This window comes from Artemia sp. Qi Xiang Cuo, chromosome 17, assembly GCF_049724085.1.
Source record: "Artemia sp. Qi Xiang Cuo chromosome 17, ASM4972408v1, whole genome shotgun sequence".
Classification (NCBI taxonomy): domain Eukaryota; kingdom Metazoa; phylum Arthropoda; class Branchiopoda; order Anostraca; family Artemiidae; genus Artemia; species Artemia sp. Qi Xiang Cuo.
In genome coordinates, this window is record NC_142810.1 from 6,466,034 (window position 1) to 6,490,338 (window position 24,305).

The 24,305-nt window shown below is 34.9% G+C and overlaps 1 protein-coding gene across 1 annotated transcript in view; it reads left to right on the top strand.

Annotated features, from left to right (window-relative positions):
- LOC148941844 (protein tweety-like) overlaps positions 1-24,305 on the top strand; it is a 98,488-nt gene that overhangs the window by 11,644 nt on the left and 62,539 nt on the right. The window contains exon 2 of the mRNA XM_089103000.1: positions 21,468-21,681. Within this exon, the coding sequence (XP_088959126.1) occupies positions 21,571-21,681 (111 nt within the window). The 5' untranslated portion in view covers positions 21,468-21,570. The remainder of the gene's footprint in view (positions 1-21,467; positions 21,682-24,305) is intronic.

Sequence of the window (24,305 nt, forward strand, 5' to 3'; positions counted from 1 at the left end):
AAGAGTTGGAATATTTCAGTAGTGTTTTGTTGTGCTTTACCTTGTCACAGTTACATTCTCTTAATTTTTCAAAGTTCATTTTGAATTTCTGTCACGAAATGCAAGAATTGGAATATTTCAGTAGTGTCTTGTCGTGGTTTAACTTGTCACAGCTACATTCTCTTGATTTTTCAAAGTTCATTTTGGATTTCTTTCGTTGAAATGCAAGAGTTGGAATATTTCAGTAGTGTTTTGTTGTGCTTTACCTTGTCACAGTTACATTCTGTTGATTTTCATAGTTAATTTTGAATTTCTTTCATTGAAATGCAAGAGTTGGAATATTTCAGTAGTGTTTTGTTGTGCTTTACCTTGTCACAGTTACATTCTCTTAATTTTTCAAAGTTCATTTTGAATTTCTTTCGTGAAATGCAAGAATTGGAATATTTCAGTAGTGTCTCGTCGTGGTTTACCTTGTCACAGCTACATTCTCATGATTTTTCAAAGTTCATTTTGAATTTCTGTCGTGAAATGCAAGAGTTGGAATATTTCAGTAGTGACTTGTTGTGCTTTACCTTCTCACAGTTACATTCTCTTAATTTTCAAAGTTCATTTTGAATTTCTGTCGTGAAATGCAAGAATTGGAATATTTCAGTAGTGTTTTGTTGTGCTTTACTATGTTACAGTCACATTCTGTTGATTTTCATAGTTCATTTTGAATTTCTTTTATTGAAATGCAAGAGTTGGAATATTTCAGTAGTGTTTTGTTGTGCTTTACCTTGTCACTGTTATATTCTCTTAATTTTTCAAAGTTCATTTTGAATTTCTTTCGTGAAATGCAAGAATTGGAATATTTCAATAGTGTCTTATCGTGGTTTACCTTGTCACAGCTACATTCTCATGTTTTTTCAAAGCTCACTTTGAATGTCTGTCGTGAAATGCAAGTGTTGGGATATTTCAGTAGTGACTTGTTGTGCTTCACTTTGTCACAGTTACATTCTCTTGATTTTTCGAAGTTCATTTTGAATTTCGGTCGTGAAATGCAAGAGTTGGAATATTTCAGTAGTGTTTTGTTGTGCTTTACCTTGTCACAGTTACATTCTGTTGATTTTCATAGTTCATTTTGAAAAATCTTTCATTGAAATGCAAGAGTTGGAATATTTCAGTAGTGTTTTGTTGTGCTTTACCTTGTCACAGTTACACAGAAAATCAACTGAATGTAACTGTGACAAGGTAAAGGTGACTACTGATATATTCCAACTCTTGCATTTCACGACAGAAATTCAAAATAAACTTCGAAAAATCAAGAGAATGTAACTGTGACAAGGTGAAGCACAGCAAGTCACTACTGAAATATTCCAACTCTTGCATTTCATGACAGAAATTCAAAATGAGCTTTGAAAAAACATGAGAATGTAGCTGTGACAAGGTAAACCACGACAAGACACTACTGAAATATTCCAATTCTTGCATTTCACGAAAGAAATTCAAAATGAACTTTGAAAAATTAAGAGAATGTAACTGTGACAAGGTAAAGCACAACAAAACACTACTGAAATATTCCAACTCATGCATTTCAATGAAAGAAATTCAAAATGAACTATGAAAATCAACAGAATGTAACTGTGGCAAGGTAAAGCACAACAAAACACTACTGAAATATTCCAACTCTTGCATTTCACGACAGAAATTCAAAATGAACTTCGAAAAATCAAGAGAATGTAACTGTGACAAGGTAAAGCATAACAAGTCATTACTGAAATATTCCAACTCTTGCATTTCACGACAGAAATTCAGAATGAACTTTGAAAAATCATGAGAATGTAGCTGTGACAAGGTAAACCACGACGAGACACTACTGAAATATTCCAAGTCTTGAATTTCACGAAAGAAATTCAAAATGAACTTTGAAAAATTAAGAGAATGTAACTGTGACAAGGTAAAGCACAACAAAACACTACTGAAATATTCCAACTCTTGCATTTCAATAAAATAAATTCAAAATGAACTATGAAAATCAACAGAATCTAACTGTGACAAGGTAAAGCACAACAAAAAACTACTGAAATATTCCAACTCTTGCATTTCGCGACAGAAATTCAAAATGAACTTCGAAAAATCAAGAGAATGTAACTGTGACAAGGTAACGCACAACAAGTCACCACTGAAATATTCCAACTCTTGCATTTCAACGAAAGAAATCCAAAATGAACTTTGAAAAATCATGAGAATGTAGCTGTGACAAGGTAAACCACGACAAGACACTACTGAAATATTCCAATTCTTGCATTTCAACGAAAGAAATCCAAAATGAACTTTGAAAAATCATGAGAATGTAGCTGTGACAAGGTAAACCACGACAAGACACTACTGAAATATTCCAATTCTTGCATTTCGCGACAGAAATTCAAAATGAACCTTGAAAAATTAAGAGAATGTAACTGTGACAAGGTAAATCACAACAAAACAATACTGAAATATTCCAAATCTTGCATTTCAATTAAATAAATTCAAAATGAACTATTAAAATCAACAGAATGTAACTGTGACAATGTAAAGCACAACAAAACACTACTGAAATATTCCAACTCTTGCATTTTACGAAAGAAATTCAAAATGAACTTTGAAAAATCATGAGAATGTAGCTGTGACAAGGTAAACCACGACAAGACACTACTGAAATATTCCAATTCTTGCATTTCACGAAAGAAATTCAAAATGAACTTTGAAAAATTAAGAGAATGTAACTGTGACAAGGTAAAGCACAACAAAACACTACTGAAATATTCCAACTCTTGCATTTCAATTAAAGAAATTCAAAATGAACTATGAAAATCAACAGAATGTGACTGTGACAAGGTAAAGCACAACAAAACACTACTGAAATATTCCAACTCTTGCATTTCACGAATTAAATCCAAAATGAACATTTAAAAATCATGAGAATGTAGCTGTGACCAGTTAAACCACGACAAGACACTACTGAAATATTCCAATTCTTGCATTTCACGAAAGAAATTCAAAATGAACTTTGAAAAATTAAGAGAATTTAACTGTGACAAGGTAAAACACAACAAAACACTACTGAAATATTCCAACTCTTGCATTTCAATGAAAGAAATTCAAAATGAACTATGAAAATCAACAGAATGTAACTGTGACAAGGTAAAGCACAACAAAACACTACTGAAATATTCCAACTCTTGCATTTCACGACAGAAATTCAAAATGAACTTCGAAAAATCAAGAGAATGTAACTGTGACAAGGTAAAGCACAACAAGTCACTATTGAAATATTCCAGCTCTTTCGTTTCAACGAAAGAAATCCAAAATGAACTTTAAAAAATCATGAGAATGTAGCTGTGACAAGGTAAACCACGATTAGACACTATTGAAATATTCCAATTCTTGCATTTCACGAAAGAAATTCAAAATGAACTTTGAAAAATTAAGAGAATATAACAGTGACAAGGTAAAGCACAACAAAACACTACTGAAATATTCCAACTCTTGCATTTCAATGAAAGAAATTCAAAATGAACTATGAAAATCAACAGAATGTAACTGTGACAAGGTAAAGCACAAAAAAACACTAATGAAATATTCCAACTCTTGCATTTCACGACAGAAATTCAAAATTAACTTAGAAAAATCAAGAGAATGTAACTGTGACAAGGTAAAGCACAACAAAACACTACTGAAATATTCCAGCTCTTGCCTTTGAATGAAAGATATTAAAAATGAACTATGAAAATTAACAGAATGTAACTGTGACAAGGTAAAGCACAACAAAACACTACTGAAATATTCCAACTCTTGCATTTCACGACAGAAATTCAAAATGAACTTCGAAAAATCAAGAGAATGTAACTGTGACAAGGTAAAGCACAACAAGTCACTACTGAAATATTCCAACTCTTGCATTTCACGACAGAAATTCAGAATGAACTTTGAAAAATCATGAGAATGTAGCTGTGACAAGGTAAACCACGACGAGACACTACTTAAATATTCCAATTCTTGCATTTCACGAAGAAATTCAAAATGAACTTTGAAAAATTAAGAGAATGTAACTGTGACAAGGTAAAGCACAACAAAACACTACTGAAATATTCCAACTCTTGCATTTCAATGAAAGAAATCCAAAAAGAACTATGAAATTCAACAAAATGTAACTTTGACAAGGTAAAGCACAACAAAACACTACTGAAATATTCCAACTCTTGCATTTCGCGAAAGAAATTCAAAATGAACTTCAAAAAATCAAGAGAATGTAACTGTGACAAGGTAACGCACAACAAGTCACCACTGAAATATTCCAACTCTTGCATTTCAACGAAAGAAATCCAAAATAAACTTTGAAAAATCATGAGAATGTAGCTGTGACAAGGTAAACCACGACAAGACACTACTGAAATATTCCAATTCTTGCATTTCAACGAAAGAAATCCAAAATGAACTTTGAAAAATCATGAGAATGTAGCTGTGACAAGGTAAACCACGACAAGACACTATTGAAATATTCCAATTCTTGCATTTCACGAAAGAAATTCAAAATGAACTTTAAAAAATTAAGAGAATGTAACAGTGACAAGGTAAAGCACAACAAGTCACTACTGAAATATTCCAACTCTTGCATTTCAACGAAAGAAATCCAAAATGAACTTTGAAAAATCATGAGAATGTAGCTGTGACAAGGTAAACCACGACAAGACACTATTGAAATATTCCAATTCTTGCATTTCACGAAAGAAATTCAAAATGAACTTTGAAAAATTAAGAGAATGTAACAGTGACAAGGTAAAGCACAACAAAACACTACTGAAATATTCCAACTCTTGCATTTCAATGAAAGAAATTCAAAATGAACTTTGAAAATCAACAGAATGTAACTGTGACAAGGTAAAGCATAAAAAAACACTATTGAAATATTCCAACTCTTGCATTTCACGACAGAAATTCAAAATGAACTTCGAAAAATCAAGAGAATGTAACTGTGACAAGGTAAAGCACAACAAAACACTACTGAAATATTCAAACTCTTGCATTTCAATGAAAGAAATTCAAAATTAAATATGAAAATCAACAGAATGTAACTGTGAAAATGTAAAGCACAACAAAACAATACTGAAATATTCCAACTCTTGCATTTCACGAAAGAAATTCGAAATGAAATTCGAAAAATCAAGAGAATGTAACTGTGACAAGGTAATGCACAACAAGTCGCTACTGAAATATTCCAACTCTTGCATTTCACGACAGAAATTCAAAATGAACTTTGAAAAATCATGAGAATATAGCTTTGACAAGGTAAACCACGACAAGACACTACAGAAATATTCCAATTCTTGCACTTCGCGAGAGAAATTCAAAATGAACTTTGAAAAATAAGCGAATGTAACTGTGACAAGGTAAAGCACAACAAAACACTAATGAAATATTCCAACTCTTGCATTTCAATGAAAGAAATTCAAAATGAGCTATGAAAATCAACAGAATTTAACTGTGACAAGGTAAAGCACAACAAAACACTTCTGAAATATTCCAACTCTTGCGTTTCAATGAAAGAAATTCAAAATGAACTATGAAAATCAACAGAATGTAACTTTGACAAGGTAAAGCACAACAAAACACTACTGAAATATTCCAACTCTTGCATTTCACGACAGAAATTCAAAATGAACTTCGAAAAATCAAGATAATGTAACTTTGACAAGGTAAAGCACAACAAGTCACTACTGAAATATTCCAATTCTTGCATATCACGACAGAAATTCAAAATGAACTTTGAAAAATCATGAGAATGTAGCTGTGACAAGGTAAACCACGCCAAGACACTACTGAAATATTCCAATTCTTGCATTTCACGAAAGAAATTCAAAATGAACTTTGAAAAATTAAGAGAATGTAACAGTGACAAGGTAAAGCATAACAAAACACTACTGAAATATTCCAACTCTTGCATTTCAATGACAGAAATACAAAATGAACTATTAAAATCAACAGAATGTAACTGTGACAAGGTAAAGCACAACAAAACACTATTGAAATATTCCAACTCTTGCATTTTACGACATAAATTCAAAATGAACTTCGAAAAATCAAGAGAATGTAACTGTGATAAGGTAAAGCACAACAAAACACTACTGAAATATTCCAACTCTTGCATTTCAATGAAAGAAATTCAAAATGAACTATGAAAATCAACAGAATGTAACTGTGACAAGGTAGAGCACAACAAAACACTACTGAAATATTCCAACTCTTGCATTTCACGACAGAAATTCAAAATGAACTTCGAAAAATCAAGAGAATGTAACTGTGACAAGGTAAAGCACAACAAGTCACTACTGAAATATTCCAACTCTTGCATTTCACGACAGAAATTCAAAATGAACTTTGAAAAATCATGAGAATGTAGCTGTGACAAGGTAAACCACAACAATTCACTACTGAAATATTCCAACTCTTGCATTTCACGGCAGAAATTCAAAATGAACTTTGAAAAATCAAGAGAATGTAGCTGTGACAAGGTAAACCACGACAAGACACTACTGAAATATTCCAATTCTTGCATTTCGTGAGAGGTATTCAAAATGAACTTTGAAAATTAAGAGAATATAACTGTGACAAGGTAAAGCACAACAAAACACTCCTAAAATATTCCAACTCTTGTATTTCTAAGAAAGAAATTCAAAATGAACTATAAAAATCAACAGAATGTAACTGTGAAAAGGTAAAGCACAACAAAACACTACTTAAGTATTCCAACTCTTGTATTTCACGACATAAATTCAAAATGAACTTCGAAAAATCAAGAGAATGTAACTTTGACAAGGAAAAGCACAACAAGTCACTACTGAAATATTCCAACTCTTGTATTTCACGACAGAAATTCAAAATGAACTTTGAAAAATCATGAGAATGTAGCTGTGACAAGGTAAACCACGACAAGACACTACTGAAATATTCCAATTCTTGCATTTCACGAAAGAAATTCAAAATGAACTTTGAAAAATTAAGAGAATGTAACAGTGACAAGGTAAAGCATAACAAAACACTACTGAAATATTCCAACTCTTGCATTTCAATGACAGAAATTCAAAATGAACTATGAAAATCAACAGAATGTAACTGTGACTAGGTAAAGTAAAACAAAACGCTATTGAAATATTCCAATTCTTTCATTTCACTACATAAATTAAAAATTAACTTCGAAAAATCAAGAAAATGTAACTGTGACAAGGTAAAACACAACAAAAAACTACTGAAATATACCACCTCTTGCATTTCAATGAAAGAAATTCAAAATGAACTATGAAAATTAAGAGAATGTAACTGTGACAAGGTAAAGCACAACAAAACACTACTGAAATATTCCAACTCTTGCATTTCACGACAGAAATTCAAAACGAACTTCGAAAAATCAAGAGAATGTAACTGTGACAAGGTACAGCACAACAAGTCACTACTGAAATATTCCAACTCTTGCATTTCACGACAGAAATTCAAAATGAACTTTGAAAAATCATGAGACTGTAACTGTGACAAGGTAAAGCACAACAAGTCACTACTGAAATATTCTAACTCTTGCATTTAACGACAGAAATTCAAAATGAACTTTGAAAAATCATGAGAATGAATCAATGAAAATGTAAACCACTACAAGACACTACTTAAAAATTCCAATTCTTTCATTTCACTAAATAAATTCAAAATGAACTTTGAAAAATTAAGAGAATGTAACTGTGACAAGGTAAAGCACAACAACACACTACTGAAATATTCCAACTCTTGCATTTCAATGAAAGAAATTCAAAATGAACTATGAAAATCAACAGAATGTAACTGTGACAAGGTAAAGCACAACAAAACACTACTGAAATATTCCAACTCTTGCATTTCACGACAGAAATTCAAAATGAACTTCTAAAGATCAAGAGAATGTAACTGTGACAAGGTAAAGCACAACAAGTCACTACTGAAATATTCCAACTCTTGCATTTCAGCGAAAGAAATCCAAAATGAACTTTGAAAAATCATGAGAATTTAGCTGTGACAATGTAAACAAGGACAAGACACTACTAAAATATTCCAATTCTGGCATTTCACTAAAGAAATTCAAAATGAACCTTGAAAAATTAAGAGAATGTAATTGTGACAAGGTAAAGCACAACAAAACACTACTGAAATATTCCAACTCTTGCATTTCAATGAAAGAAATTCAAAATGAACTACTTGCCCTTGAGGCAGATCCCGTTTATTTTCGATTCTGAGTATTTTTGGTTTTCCCTCCAAAATTGACCCCCCTCCCCGGCCCGCAGAAATGGGGGAACGAAGGGCCACTGAGCCTTACCCGTGAGGCAGATCACGCTTTATTTTTGATTCTGAGTATTTTGGGTTTTCCCTCCAAAATTGACCCCCCCCTCCCCTGCCCTCAGAAATGGGGGAACGAAGGGCCTCTGAGCCTTCCCCTTGAGGCCGATCCCATTTATTTTCGATTTTGAGTATTTTTGATTTTCCGTCCAAAATTGACCCCCCTCCCCAGCCCTCAGAAATGGTGGAAGGAGGGGCCTCTGAGCCTTCCCCTCAAGGCAGATCCCAATTATTTCCGATTCTGAGCATTTTTGATTTTCCCTCCAAAATTGACTCCCCCCCTCCCCGACCCTCCGAAATGGGGGCCCGCAGGGCCTAGGGGCCGTCCCCTTGAGGCCGATCCAATTTATTTTCGATTGTGAGTATTTTTTGTTTTTTCTCCAAAATTGACCCCCCCCCCCTCCCCTGCCCTCAGAAATGGGGGAACGAAGGGAACGATAAACTATTTTAAATTGACAACACAGTCCAAACATCACATGTGTATTATACAGTACACAATCACCCCATCTCCCCCAAAACACTTTTCAGCCATTTCTAGTTAAAAAATTTTATTTCAAGTAAATCCTTAATAGGATCAAATTCGTGAATCCTACACTCCAATTCGCAAATCTCATTACCCCTTTTTAAATGTCAATCAAACAATTCTGATTGTAGTGTCCAAGTTTTTAATAACAAAGCCTACACACATGTACAAATTATGCTTTCAAAAAACCACTCTGGTTGAACAACTTGGAGTTGAAAAAAATTTGTGTGGGGAATCCCCGTTTATACTGTTATCTTTTTTGCAATGTTTAGGAATGTGAGGGGAATCCCCGCTCGTTTAGAATGGTACCAACGGGACATAAGCAAATAGCATATAGTTTCATAACGTGCTTAATCACGTGTAGAGGTCCCATAGAATAACAATGGAAGGGACATAGCGCTATAGAATAGCATGGAAGGGAATTCCTATAGGGGCATGCAAAAAACATGGAGATTGCTATATGTCTAAGCAAATTCAATAGATACTTACTACTTAGGGGTACTCAGAAGCAAATATCTTAATCTAAGAAAAATAGTACCATTTGATTACTTTCATGCTCTTTTTGAATGTCATGTGTATATTTTTGATATTGTACCCTACCCCTCCTAATGGTCTATCCTAGCTGAGTGGTTTGTGCTCTGGACTTGAAATCCTGAGGTCAGGGGTTCAAGTCCTGGTGTTGTTGGTTATTTGGTTTGGAACATGGGTCAATGGTGTGACCCTGTAAGCTCAGCCAGAGTACACCCAATTCTAAATGGGTACCTAGAGAAATCAGGGGGAAAAACACTGGAAGCATTGGATGTCTTGCCCCCAACCATGGACTGCACTTCTGTCCAAAGGCATTGAATCAGGAGATTGGTACCTGTGTAATGCAGACCTTTGGTCAGCATGCAAAAAAATTTTAAGTTTTTTTTGTCCTCCTAATGGTCCCATATTGGACCCTTGGTCCCTTGGATACATACAGAATTAATAGAAAACATTGTCAGAAGTATGACCATGATATTCAAAAAGAGCATAAATTTTATGCTCTTTAAATTAATTTTAGGTAATGAATCTAATGGTACTATTAATGGTACTAAAAATAGTAATATAGTAATAATGGTAATAAATAGTACTATAATAGTATATATTACTATAATAGTAATATATACTACTAGTAATATAATATATAATAGTATATATTACTATAATAATATTACTATAATATAGTATTTATTACTATATATTATTACTATTATATAATATTATATAATAGTAATATAGTAATAATGGTAATAAATGGTACTAAAAATAATGAATCTAATGGTACTACTTAAGTTTTATTTAGATATTCCAAGGAGCCCCTAATCTACAATGCTACCCAATCAAAATAATGGCATATTTTCTGTGGTCTCAAGGAAAATTAATCATAGAATAAAAGTAGTACCATTATATTATTTATGTTATTTCCAAATATCGTGGTTGCTTTTCTGACAACGCACCCCCCCCCCTATTAATGTTAATAGATATAGATATAAGACAATAAAATAAACCACTAAAACAACACTGTTTTTACCATAAGATATATTATCCCTTAATATACCTTATAATACCAGAAAGACCTTATAATATGCAGCAGGTTTCTATTCATTACATTACCTTGTTACCTTGTATAGTTGTTAACATGATTAAATCATTTCAAAATTGTATTCTTTCCAACAGTACTATCAACTTAGATAGTGGATAGTGGTTCTTACAGTACTTAGATAGTGGTTCTTACAGTTTAAGAAAGTCAGAAGTTAATTTCTTTAACCATATTGGCCTGCCATAATCAATCAAAAGTGAGAAAACGTGAAAGAAAAGAAAACAATCTGAAAACAATCTGAAAACAAGTGAAAAGAAAACAATCAAAAGTGGGCTTTTTTAAGGCCAAATGAGAAAACTGAAAGAACACACAAAGCAAATATTTTGAGAGGACAACCACCTCTCTTCTTCAGCACAAACAAAATAATATATTCAAGGAAAATGCCAAAGAAAAAAAAACAACAACAAAACAAACAAGAAAGTCAATATGAAAAAAAGAAAGAAAAAACCAAAAAATTAAAAGATAAATAAAATTAAATAAAAGCAGAAAATCATAAGAATTAAAATCAAATACCTAACAACCATAAAGCAAGTCATTTGCCAATATCTGTGATTCAAACAAAATCCAAAAAAATTTGAACTCCCATCAACAGATACTAGCAAAAAACTAGCAGTTATTTTTTTTTGATTTTGTGCAAATCGTGGATATTGGTGAATGACTTGCTTGATGGTTGTTAGGTATTTGGTTTTAATTCTTATTATTTTTTGCTTTTATTGAATTTTATTTATCTTTTAATTTTTTTGTTTTTTTTTTCATCAGTTTTTTGTTTTTTCATATTAACTTTCTGTGTTTGTTTTGTTGGTTTTTTCTCTTTGGCATTTTAAAGGCATTTCTATGGCAATTCCTTGTAAAAGGAATAAGCTTAAACAATACGGCACTAAAAGCAGTGGCGTAATTTTGTCAAAATCCTGGGTAAAGGGGGGGGGGCAAATTCGGAGGTATTTTTCTCAAATCAAGTGAAAATATCAGCAAACAACTGAAAAATTAGCCATATAGTTCCATAAAGGTAAATGACTGTCACCATTTACCAAAGAAAACTGACCCGTTTTGGTGGATGCTTGAATTATGACAAATTTTTTATTGTCTCCTTAACAATATCTATCAACAAATTTCCGTTTTTGATATCCTTGGTATGATGAAGGGAAATCTTTGAATCATTAATCTCTTCTTTGAAGATACAAATCTGTGTCATCGTTTTGGAAAAAACGATGACATTTGGAGACAATGACATTTGGAGACAATCATTTTTTGACATTTGGATGACATTGGATGACAATCATTGTTTAGGAAACGATGATTGGAAACCAAAAATTTGGAGTTTTCTTTTGACATCACTCTGATGGATCCAATCCAATCATTGAAAAAATCTTGAATATTTTTTGGGAAAAATGACATTCTCTGTGCTATTGACTAAGAAGTTTTTATACTGCTGTTTGTGGTAAAAGACCGTGACATCAGTCAAAGCTACATCCAAAGCTGGATACTGCCCCCCCCCCTAAAACATAAATAAATTCCAACTCAGTAAAAAATTAAAAATGCATATAAATTAAGCTTTTGAAGTTTTTTTTGTAAAACCCCCCCTACCCCCCCCCCCCCCCTAAACGAAAATTCTGGATATGCCCTTGGTATCAGTGACATGTTTCTTCTTGCTCAACCCGGGTTTCAATCACATGCAGGAAATATTCTTGCAAATAAAGGAGTGTTAAATTGAGGGGTGCCTTTTGGGGGATTTTCATTAAAAAAAAAATGTCCCAACCTAGATTTTGAAAATCACTTTTTCTTTGCATAAAAACTGACAGAATCCTCCTCCTGTGTTTGGTGAGTTGGTGCCTCTGATTTCACTCAAAGGTTGTACTAAAGAAGAAAGGAGGGATTGCTTTTCTACAGTTCTATACTAAAATGTTTTAATTTTAAGGGTTTACGTCTGTCAGGTATTTTCATCAGCCAACCACAATACTCCAAAGGTGTGTGTAAGAATGGGAAGCTCCGCCTTTCTAAGTCGTGATTATTTCTTTTGTGGCCCTCGGTGTAATTGTAAACCTATAAAAAGGACGAAATATTAATTTCTACCTGATTGGCTCTTCTGTGTGAAATTTTAAGTATTCTCTTGTGAAAAGTATTGATTCACAAGAATGCTTACAAATAAACCATTCCTGTATGGTTTTACTTGGAAAAAGCCTTAATCCAATAAATGTTTTTTTATTTTAGCTTTCTGGGGGCCCTTGGTATTTTTTTGATGGAGGAGGGAGGGGGGGTCTCTTTGTTTAGTACAGTGGAACAAAACTGGCCTGTACTGTTGGTTTGATCCATATAACTGACCTGTATTAGTGCAGCAACAGAAAGAAAGTTGTTGGTACTTTTTGTAACTTTCATTAATTGTTGGTACTTTCATTCATTTTCAACTTTATTGAGATTTTTGCTTTATTTCAAACAGTCAAGCATTTGGGAATCATAAATCGTAGGCAACGCAATAGCGCCGCCTAAGTAAAGTACAATGTTGGAACAATGTTTTATTTATTTAGACCAGGGAACTTTGTATCGAAGGAGTTGTCAGAAACCTGGAAAAGGGCTTATTTGATTGGAAATTGGAACGGCTAGTGCCCTTTTTAATAGCTGAAAGTGATTGGAAGGCAACTAACACCCCTTCCACGCCCACCATTTCCCTAAACACTTCCAATCAAAATTTTGAGATATTCATTTTGTTCAGCATAGTTGATTTCCAGATAGAAATTATGTTTTTGAGGAGGACACTCCCCCACAGCCCTCAGGGCAAGGATTGCAAATTATGCTCTGGGGGCATATAAGGTTTCTTTTATAGCAAGCGTTGTCGTAGAAAATTCAAAAAGGAATCATCCGATTCGAAATTGTAACGGCTAGTGCCCTTTTTAATAGTCAAAAGTGATTGGAGGGTGAGTAACCCCCTCTCACGCCCACCAGTTCCCCAAACACATCTAATCAAAATTTTGAGATGGCCATTTTTTTTAACGTAGTTGAAAAGTCCTGAGATTATGTATTTGAGGATGACGACCTTCTCACAGCACTCAGGTCAAGGGTGTTAATCCATGCCCTGGGGGCATGTAAGGTAGATATAAAAAGTGTTGTCGTAGAAACTTCAAAAAGGGCTCATTCGATTGGAAATTAAAAGGGCTAGTCCCCTTTTTGATAGTCGGAAGTGATTGAAGGGCAGCTAACCCCCCTCTCACGCCCACTATTTCCCCAAACGCATCTAATCAAAATTTTGAAATAGCAATTTTCTTCAATGTAGTTGAAAGTTCTGGAAATTAGGTTTTTGAGGATGACCACTTCGCCCCCCCCCCCCCCCCAGCCCTTAGGGCAAGGGTTGTAAGTTATACCCTGGGGGCTTATAAGATTTTTATTGAAAGTTTTGTGGTAGAAATTTCAAAAGGGCTCATTCAATTGGAAATGGAAAGGGCTAGTGCCTTTTTTAATAGTTGAAAGTGATTGGAGAGCAACGCTTTCTCCAATGTTTCGAGGGCTGCGGGGAGTGTCCTCCTCAAAGATATAATTCCCGGACCGTTCAACTACTTCGAACAAAATGGCTGTCTCAAAATTTTGATTGGATGTGTTTGGATAAAGTGCAAATTGTGTTCTGGCCTTGAGAAGGCATAGGGGTTTTGAGCCCTACTGATGTTAATTTCTGCTGGTTTTGAGTTTGACTCGGCTATTTATTGTAATTTCTGTTCGTTATGGGTTTCATTTATTTATCGATTCTGATATTTATTTATGATGCTGGTAGATCACTTGATTCTATTTTTGCTCATTTTTGGTTTAATGGAGTTCTTTACTTTTCTTTGAAAATCTTATTTTGTGAAAAAGTTTTTTTAATTAATATTTTATAAGGAAGCATGAATTCAAGTTAGCACAGGGCAAAGATTCACTCGCTTATTGTCTGATTGGAAATATATCAAATTTTATAGGATTGGAAATATCAAATTTATAGATTGGATTGGATAGATTGATTGATTGGAGAAGATAGATTGGAAATATCAAATTTCCCTTTTGATTAAATTTCTTATAATTTTAATTATAATTTTAAATTTCTGAAAATTTTACTCTGTGCCATGGAGGTCTTTCAGGAGACTTTACTCCAATGAAAATTCTGTGAAAACATGCTGGGCAAAAATCTGAATACTTTGCCTTTAAACACTCATTTTTCAAAATATTAAATTTCCCTTTCAAGAATTTTCTGGTAAATTCTCTGGAATCTTGGCGTTTACACACCAGTATTTCAGGGGGGGGGGACACCATTTTCATCAGATATACGGAGATACTACCATAGTCCATTATAATGATAAGTTTTTTGTCAACTAAAGCATCAAGGATTTATTCCAAAGTGTGCTATGTGGTAGAGATTGGTTAATAGGTAAATAACTTATCTACACTCTCACAACCAAAGGTTCCGTATTCGAAGCTTTAAAAGTAAACTTTTCCGCTAGTCTCCATTTAATCTTGTATTGCTAACGCTCAGATAAGATACATTACTGATGAAAATGGACACAAATTGTTGAGACAATGTCTGTCCGTTGTGAGACAAAAGCCTATAAAATGATAAAAAACCAGAAAATAATGGCATCATAACGTTGTAATTAAAAAAAAAGAAGTTAAGAATGTCAATGAATTAAGTCATAGAAACTAAAGGTGAGTATTAAATCCAGTGAACCAATAGGTAGGGAGGGGAAGGGTGTAGTTGTTTGCCTCTAGGTTAGAAAATTTTTTTCTGTTTTACCTTCGTTAAAAAATTGAAAACCCTAAATTAAAACAAAAAAAAATTCTAAAAACTAGAAAAACCCTCCTTCCTACATTTTCATGAGTTGAAACCACTGATAGAGTTTTTTCCCCAAATAGTTAACTGATTCAAACTGAAAACCCAACAACTGATTAAAATATCCGAAAAAAATATCTTATTGACAATATCATTGGCAGCGCTAGCGCGCTGCCTAAGTAAAGAACGATGTGGGCACAATGTGTTTTTTTTTCTTCATCCAGGCACTTCGTAGAAAGGAGTTGTCGTAGAAACTTCGAAAGGGGCTCATTAGATTGGAAATTGAAGTGGCTAGTGCCCTTTTTAATAGTCGAAAGTGATTGGAGGATAACAAGCCCCCCTCCCCAACGCCCATCATTTCCCCAAACACATCCAATCAAAATTTTAAGATAGCCATTTTGTTCAGCGTAGTTGATTTCCAGATAGAAAATATGTTTTTGAGGATGATACTCCCCCCCATCCCTCAGGGCAAGGGTTTTAAGTTATGCCCTGGGGACATATAAGGTTCTTATAGAAGCCGTTGTCGTAAAAACTTCAAAACAGGCTCATTCGATTGGAAATTCGAAGGGCTAGTTTAATAGTCCCTTTTTAATAGTCGAAAGTGATTGGTGGGCAACTAGCCCCCCCCCCCCCACGACCATCATTCCCCAAAACACATCCAATCAAAATTTTGAGATAGCCATCTTGTTCAGCGTAGTTGATTTCCAGATAGAAAATATGTTTTTGAGGAGGAAAATTCCCTAAAGCCATCGGGGCACGGGTTTTAAGTTATGCCCTGGGGGCAAATAAGGTTTTTATAGAAGGCGTTGTCATAGAAACTTCAAAAAAGGCTCATTCGATTGGAAATTCAAAGGGTTAGTGCCCTTTTTAATAGTCGAAAGTGATTGAAGGGCAACTAGCCCCCCCCCCCACACCCATCATTCTCCGAACAGATCGAATAAAAAGATTGAGATAGCTATTGTTTTCAGCGTAGTTAATTTCAGTAAATAAGTTTTTGAGGAGGACACTCCACCACAACCCTCAGGGTAAGTGTTTTAAGTTATGCCCCGGGGGCAAATAAGGTTTTTAAAGAAGGCGTTGTCGTAGAAAATTCAAAAAATGCTCATTCGGTTGGAAATTCAAAGGGCTAGTGCCCTTTTTAATAGTCGAAAGTGATTGGATGGCAACTAGCCCCCCCCCACGCCCACCATTTTCCAAAACATCCAATCAAAATTTTGAGATATCCATTTTGTTCAACGTAGTTGAACGTTCTGGAAACTAGGTCTTTTAGGATGATCACCCCCAAATAAGGTTTTTATTGAAATTTTTGTCGTAGAAACTTGAAAAAGGGCTCATTCGATTTGAAATTCAAAGGGATAGTACCCTTTTTAATAGTCGAAAGTGATTGGAGGGCAACTAAGCCCCCTCTCACGCTCACCATTTCCCCAAACACATCCAATGAAAATGTTTATATAGCCATTTTATTCAACTAAGTGGAAAATTTTTGAAATCAGGTCTTTAAGGATGACATCCCCTCCCCCCACAGCCCTCAGGGCAAGGGTTGTAAGTTATGCCCTTGGGCATATAAAGTTTTTATTGAAAGCGTTGTCGTAGAAACTTCAAAAGGGCTCATTCAATTGGAAATTGAAAGGGCTAGTGCCTGTTTTAATAGTTGAAAGTGATTGGATTGCGACTAACGCCCCTCTCACGCCCACCATTTTCCAAAAAAAAATCCAATAAAAATTTTGAGATATCAATTTTGTTCAACGTAGTTGAACGTTCTGGAAATTAGGTCTTTTATCATGATAACCCCTCAGATCCCTCAGTGAAAGGGTTGTAAGTTATGCCCTGGTGGCATATAAGGTTTACATAGAAAGTTGTTTTATAAATCATAGGCAGCATGATCGCGCTGCCTAAGTAGAGAACGGGGACACTCGAGAAAGGGACAAGAAATGGGGACTAAGTAAAGAGGAGGACCCTCCCCCACAACCCTTAGGGCAAGGGTTTTAAGTTATGCCCTGGGGGGCATATAAGAACGATGTTGGCACAATGCATTATTTATTAATTGTTTCCTTTCGACCAGGGCACTTCGTGTCGAAGGTATTGTCGTAGAAACTTCGAAAAGGGCTCATTCAATAGGAAATTAGAGTGGCTTGTGACCTTTTTAATAGTCGAAAGTGATTGGAAGGTGACAAACACCCCTTCCACGCCCGCCATTTCCCGAAACACATCCAATCAAAATTTTGAGATAGCCATTTTGTTCAGCGTAGTTGATTTTCAGATAGAAATTATGTTTTTGAGGACAGTCCCCAACAGCCCTTAGGGGCAAGGGTTGTAAGTTGTGCCCTGGGGGCATATAAGGTTTTTTTTTATAGAAGGTGTTGTCGTAGAAACTTGAAAAAAGGCTCATTTGATTGAAAATTCAAAGGGCTAGTGCCCTTGTTAATAGTCGAAATTGATTAGATTAGCCGCCTCTCACGCCCACCTTTTCCCAAAACACATCTAATCGAAACTTCGAGATAGCCATTTTATTCAATGTAGTTTTAAGTTCTGGAAATTAAGTCTTTTAGGATGACAACCGCCCCCGAGACCTCAGGGCAAGGGTTGTAATCTATGTCCAGGGGGCATATATGGTTTTTATGGGAAGCGTTCTCGAAGAAACTTCGAAAAGGCCAATTTAATTGGAAATTAAAAGGGCATGTGCTTTTTTTAATAGTTTACAGTGATTGAAAAGCAATTAACACCTCTTCCACACCTACCATTTGCTCAACCAAAGCCTATAAAGATTTTGGGGTAGTCTTTTTATTCCACGCAGTTTAAACTTCAGGAAATAACACCTCTGAGCAGGACACTTCCCCCATTGTCTTCAGGACAAGGGTTGTAAGTCATGCCTTGAGGGCATATAAGGCTTTTATTTAAATTATGGTGGTATAAACTTAAAAAGAGCTCATTCGATTGGAAATTCAAAGGCTAGTGCCCTTTTTGATAGTCGAAAGTGATTTGAAGGCAACTAACCCCCCCCCCCTCTCACGCCCATCTTTTCTCCAACCACATACAATCAATATTTTAGATAGTCATTTTATTCAACGTAGTTGAAAGTTTTGGAAATTAGGTCTTTGAGGATGACAACCCCTCCCCCCCCATAGCCCTCAGGGCAAGGGTTGTAAGTTATGCCCTGGGGGCAAATAATGTTTATATATAAAGTTGTTACAGAAATTTCAAAAAGGGCTCATTTAATTGGAAATTGAAATTGTCCTTTTTAAAAGTGAATGGAGAGTAATTAACCCCCCTTACGCCCACCATTTCCCCAAAAACATTCAATCAAAGTTTAGAGATAGCCATTTTGTTCAACGTAGTTGAAAGTTTTGGAAATTATATATTTAAGGATGCCAAATCCCCCAGAGCCCCAAGGGCAAAGGTTGTAAGTTATGCCCTGGGGGCATATAAGGTTTTTATAGATAGAGTTGTCGTAAAACTTCAAAAGAGGCTCATTCAATTCAAAATTGAGAGGGCTAGTGCGCTTTGTAATAGTCGAAAGGGATTGGAGGGTAACTAACCCCCCTCTCACGCCCACCATTCCTCCAAACACATCAAATCAAATTTTCAGATAGCCATTTCGTTCAACGTAGTAAAAGTTCTAGAAATTAGGCCCTTAAAAAGGACCTCCCCCCCTAGCACTCGGGGCAAGGGTTGTAAGTTATGCCCTGGGGGCATATAAGATTTTTATTGAAAGTTTTGTCGTAGAAACTTCAAAAGGGCTCATTTGATTGGAAATTGAAACGGCTAGGGCCATTTTTAATAGTTGAAAATGAATGGAGAGCGACTACTGCCCCTCTCACGCCCACCATTTCCCCAAACACGTCCAATAAAAATTTTGAGATAGCCATGTTGTTTACCGTAGTTGAAAGTTCAGGAAATTTGGTCTTAGAGGATGAATAGTCGAAATAGTCGAAAGTGATTGGAAGGCTTGAGATTTTTATAGTAAAGATCGAAGTGGGTATAATGTGTTATTTTTTCTTTTGTTGTTGTTATTTAAACCAGGGCACTTCGTATCGAAGGAGTTGTCGTGGGAACTTCGAAAAGGGCTCATTCGATTGACAATAGAAAGGGCTGACGCCCTTTTTAATAGTCGGAGGTTATTTGAGCGCAAGTATTCCCTCTTCCACTCCCACCCACCCATCCCCACCCAACTAATTATGCGCTTAAAATTTAGACAAATAAAAAAAGCGTAAGTGTATACAATCTATCAAAGAAAGTAAATAGATTTTTTTTGCGAATGGTATCAAGTTTTCAATTTCAGGTCAACTAGAGGAGGTATGAAACTAAATTAAATACTACTATTTGTGTCCAGATTTTAAAAGGGTGTATGCTGTTTAAAAAATGCTGAAAATTTTTCTCCAGCATACAAATAGCAGGCCAAACTATAAAGTCTTAAAAACGAAATCATTTAAAGTATTATTTTCTTTTTCCTTAAAAAGACCATGCCAATATAAAACGAACAGAAATTAATTTAAAAAACTTTTTCCACAAAACGAGTTTTTCGAAGGAATGTAAAAAACTCGGTTAAACAAAATGTGATCGAACATCCAATAAAATGGTCTACAAAGCATAAAACTCCCACAAATCAGAATCGATAAATAGGTGAAACCCAAAACGAACAGAAATTACAATAATTAACCGAGTCAAACTTTAAACGAGCAGAAATTAACATAAGTTGGGCGTAAAACCCCTATGCATTCCCAAGGCCAGAAAAAATTTGTACTTTACTGAAAAAATACAAATAAATGTGCATTTTCAGTTGAATATACATATACTGATATTTAGTAATCAAAATGTTAATATTATTTGATTTATTAAAGTTATAAAAGTAAAAACATTTATATTTTTTTTCAGTAAAGTGCGAATTTTGTTCTGGCCTTGGGAAGGTGCAAATTCAGTATAGTGTAAATTTTGTTCTGGCCTCGTCAGTGTTGTCACGTTGAATCTTGAAAGTAAATAAGCGAAACTAATTATTAGAATTTTGCAACGTTGTTTGTCCTTGAAAATTTGTAGAATTTTACTTTCAAAAGAAAGCTGCAGAAGAAAGCTGAACACAGCGGAAAATCACTACCATTTATGCTTTATTAGAAACAATCAAACATTTGGGAATCATAATTATTTTCTAAGGAAGCGGGCTTACGTAAATTAAAACTGGCGCAGGCCAAAAATCTATTTCTGTATTGCCTGAGAACGCTACTTTGGAAATATTAAATTTCCCTTTGACCAATTTTTTCTATAAACTTCCTAGAATTTTATTGTGTGCCACAATTTTCAAGAGCGGGGGTCACGGGAGGCTCTATATCCGTGGAAATTCTGTGAAAACATGCTGGACATTCACAAATCTGAATATTTGCTTTTGAAACGTTCATTTTTCACAGTATTAGATTTCTCTTTGAAGAACTTTCTGGTAAATTTTCTGAAATCTTGACGTTTGCACGCCAGTTCTTTCAGGAGTAGGGGGTGGGGGTGTCTTCAGACATTTAGGGAAACTCCACCACTGTCTTTCATACTGATAATTTTTTGTCTACTTGATGCTTACCAAGGACATAAAAGTAAAAAAAAAAAGAGATTAACCTCTTGGTTAATCTTATGTCTATCCATATTAGAACACCACAATTTTCTAAGATTTTCTTTTAAGCTGTTCCAAAATTGTTAAGTAATTATGGCAGTTTCACATTTCGGTCAGTGCTGCCACACTGAATCCTGAAATTAAATAAGCAAAACTAATTAGTAGAATTTGGCAACACTTTTTGAGTTTGAAAATTTGTACAACTATACATTCAAAAGAAAGCTACAGCTTCTGAAGCAGTTGGGGGACATGCGTTTTTGGCTTAATTTTTGCCCATATTTCTTTTTTTAATTTGATAACCCTACTACCAAAAGTTGTCTATCTACATATTGAGGTCTTTTTCATTAAAAAATTTAATTCCTAGTTTTTGTATATTTTTTAAATGTATTTAATTGTGTAGACAATAATAAACTCAAACAATCAGATGTGATTTTCACTGTCCTTGGTATTTAACTACTATTTCGTTGGACAAATTAATTTTATTTAAATTAAAATTTAATTTTAATTTATTTTATTTATTAATTTTATTTTATTCGCCTTTTTCACAAGCAACAAAAGTGACTATTTAAATTTCTTTTCAATTTATTATATTTTACAGAGAAAATGCCTGTTGGCAAAGGGAGTGGTTGACAAAACGTTGCTAATCGAAGACTTCCTGTATTGGTTTTAATTTTGGCCAATCTATTGGTATTTTGCACAAAATGGATGGACCAAACTTAGTTGTTCAGTTTTTTCACAGTTTACCTCATTTGGATATTCACCTATCAAGGATTCCGCCTGTATTTGATTCCAGTAATCCTAAATATCTAGAGGTAAGTTGACCCCTGTCTTCACAATTTACCTTATTTGGATAGGCTATTCACCTCTGTCTTCACAATTTACCTTATTTGGTTAGGCTATTCACCTCTCGGATATTTTGCCGGTTTTATGCTATTGACTTTGTAATCAATTTCGTCAATGTTTTGTGCATTACATTTTTCGTGGGGTTTGTCTTTTTCAACTGTTTTGTTTAGTTAATTTAAAAAATATAATAATAAAAATTAACCTCCAACGAATTCTATGTCATTCTATAGTCATTATCATGTCATTCTATGCTAGTCATTAAACTAGTCATATCTCCCCTCCTCATATAAACTCCCCTCCTCAATACCTCGCTCTTTATGCTGAAGTCTTTTTTAGAAGTTTTAAAAAAGCTCTTCTAGTTAAACAGTCCTTGTGTTTAAGGAGTCGTTCTTGAAGAATTGGGACAAAATGTCCGAATTTAGCGTAAAGAGTAAGGTATTGAGGAGGAGGTAATCCCCTCATATACATAATAATTTCTATTCGTTTCAAGTTTTGATGTTGCTCCTTACTTTCAGTTGAAAAAACTTGTTTTTTTAGTTTAATTTCTGATCGTTTTTAAGTAATGCCTGAAAATCCGGCTCCCCCTCCATGGAAAACTCCCTCCCCCACGAAACACTCCTCCATGTAAAGTTCTTTCCTCGTAAAATACCCCCTGTCAGGAAAATTCTCCCTGACAATTCCATTCTAGCTAAAAATACTCCCTCCCCCCCCCCCAAAAAAAAAAAATCTTGCCGACAGTTCTGAGTGAAAGTTTTTCTTAGCGCACTTTCATTTGATAAAGACTTTAATTTCTAATTTTTTTTTAATTATGCCGGAAATCCCCTCCTCCGTGGAAACGTTTTCCCGCAAATACCCTGCCTTCTAGTTGAAGGCTGCTCATGCAGAAAATTCTCTCTGAAGAATTTATCCCGCGAAAAACTCCCCCGTGTAGAATTTCTCCCGTGGAAAGTCCCCCCTCCTCCCTTACAGAAAGATGCTCTAGAAAATTCCAACCATGTAAAATTCCCCCTTGGATAACTCCCCTTAACATCTCCACATGTAAAATTGACTCGGCAAAGAGAAAGTAAGACAAAGAAAAAGAATTTCGTATAGGGATTCAGGCGAATTCCACCAGTGTAATATTTCGCCTAGAGAGTTCACCCCTGGAAGCTTCCTCTACAACAGGAAATCCCCCCAGCAAAAAGTTCGCCCCCTCCTCCCAAAAAAAGTCTGTATGCTTTCCAATAACAAACATTACATGTAAACAAAGTTTAAATTCTATGACTTACAGACCTTTCCCCAGGGGCTGTGGGGGGTCTTGTTATCCCCAAAGGCATAGTTACTGGACTTTCAACTATGCTGAACAAAATGCCTATCTCAAAATTTTGATCGGACTACTTTGAGGAAAAAGGTGATGGGAGGGCTAGTTGCCCTCCAATCTTTTCGGTCACTTAAAAAGGACACCAGAACTTTTAACTTATATTTGAATGAGCCCTTTCCCAATATTCTAGGACTATTGGTTTGATGCGATCACCTCTGGAAAAAAAACCCAAAGAAACAAATAAACGCGCATCCGTGATCCTTCTTCTGACAAAAAATACAAAATTCTACATTTTTGCAGATGGGAGCTTGAAACTTCTACAACAGGGTTCTTGATTCGAAAAGATTCCTTAACTTTTAGGGGGTGTTTCTCCTTTTTTCCGAAAACCAGGCAAATTTTCTCGTAGCTCGCAGCTTTTGATGGGTAGCTCGTGCCTCGTAGCTCGTAGGCTCGTAGCTTTTGATGGGTAACACTAAAGTTAACGAATTTTCCACATTTGGAATCAGCATAGTAAGCCAATCCTTTTGATATATCTATTAATATAAAAATATGTTTTTTAGAGTTACAGTTACTATTGAGCCGTTTCGCTCCTTACCTACAATTCGTTTCCACAAACAGTTTGATTAGTTTGAAGTTGCTACATCATATTATTGAATTAATACCTGGGGTTGACAAGGTCTAAGCGTCGAAACTTTTTTCCTTTGTCAGTTGGCAATTTTCAGATTGTATAGCAGATTTTTCAGGGGAAGTTAAATAGAGTCCATTTCATAAGACCACATTTGTAAAAAAGTCCAAAATCCATAAGCAAAATTCCCAACATCCTAAGTTACCACGAGTTGATTCTACTCAGCAAGGACGGATCTAGAGCAAAATGTTGGATGGGGGGGGGGGCAATGTGACAAGGGCGATCTGACCAAATTGACAAGTTTATCTAAAGAAAATTTCAAAAAGACAAAAAAATAAATGAGGGCACCATCAAAACCTTGGGAGGCCCGTGGTCCCCCGGCACCCCTGCTACTCAGTGGCAGTAGTTACGAAAAGTCAACTATAGTTCGAGAGTAATTCCTTACTAGCTGTGACTACGAAGTGTAAAATGTTTGAAGTTGATTGTAGGTAGTCAACTAAAGTCTACCAAACGTACTTCTGGGCGAAAATCACCTGATTTTAAAAGTAACATGAAAATCACCACCACCTGAGAAATCGTCTAATTTGGCAATAAATCAAAAGTGTTGAGAACTTTGTTTCTAGCCTATTTTATGAGAATTTTCTATCATTGACATCGTTCTAAAAAAA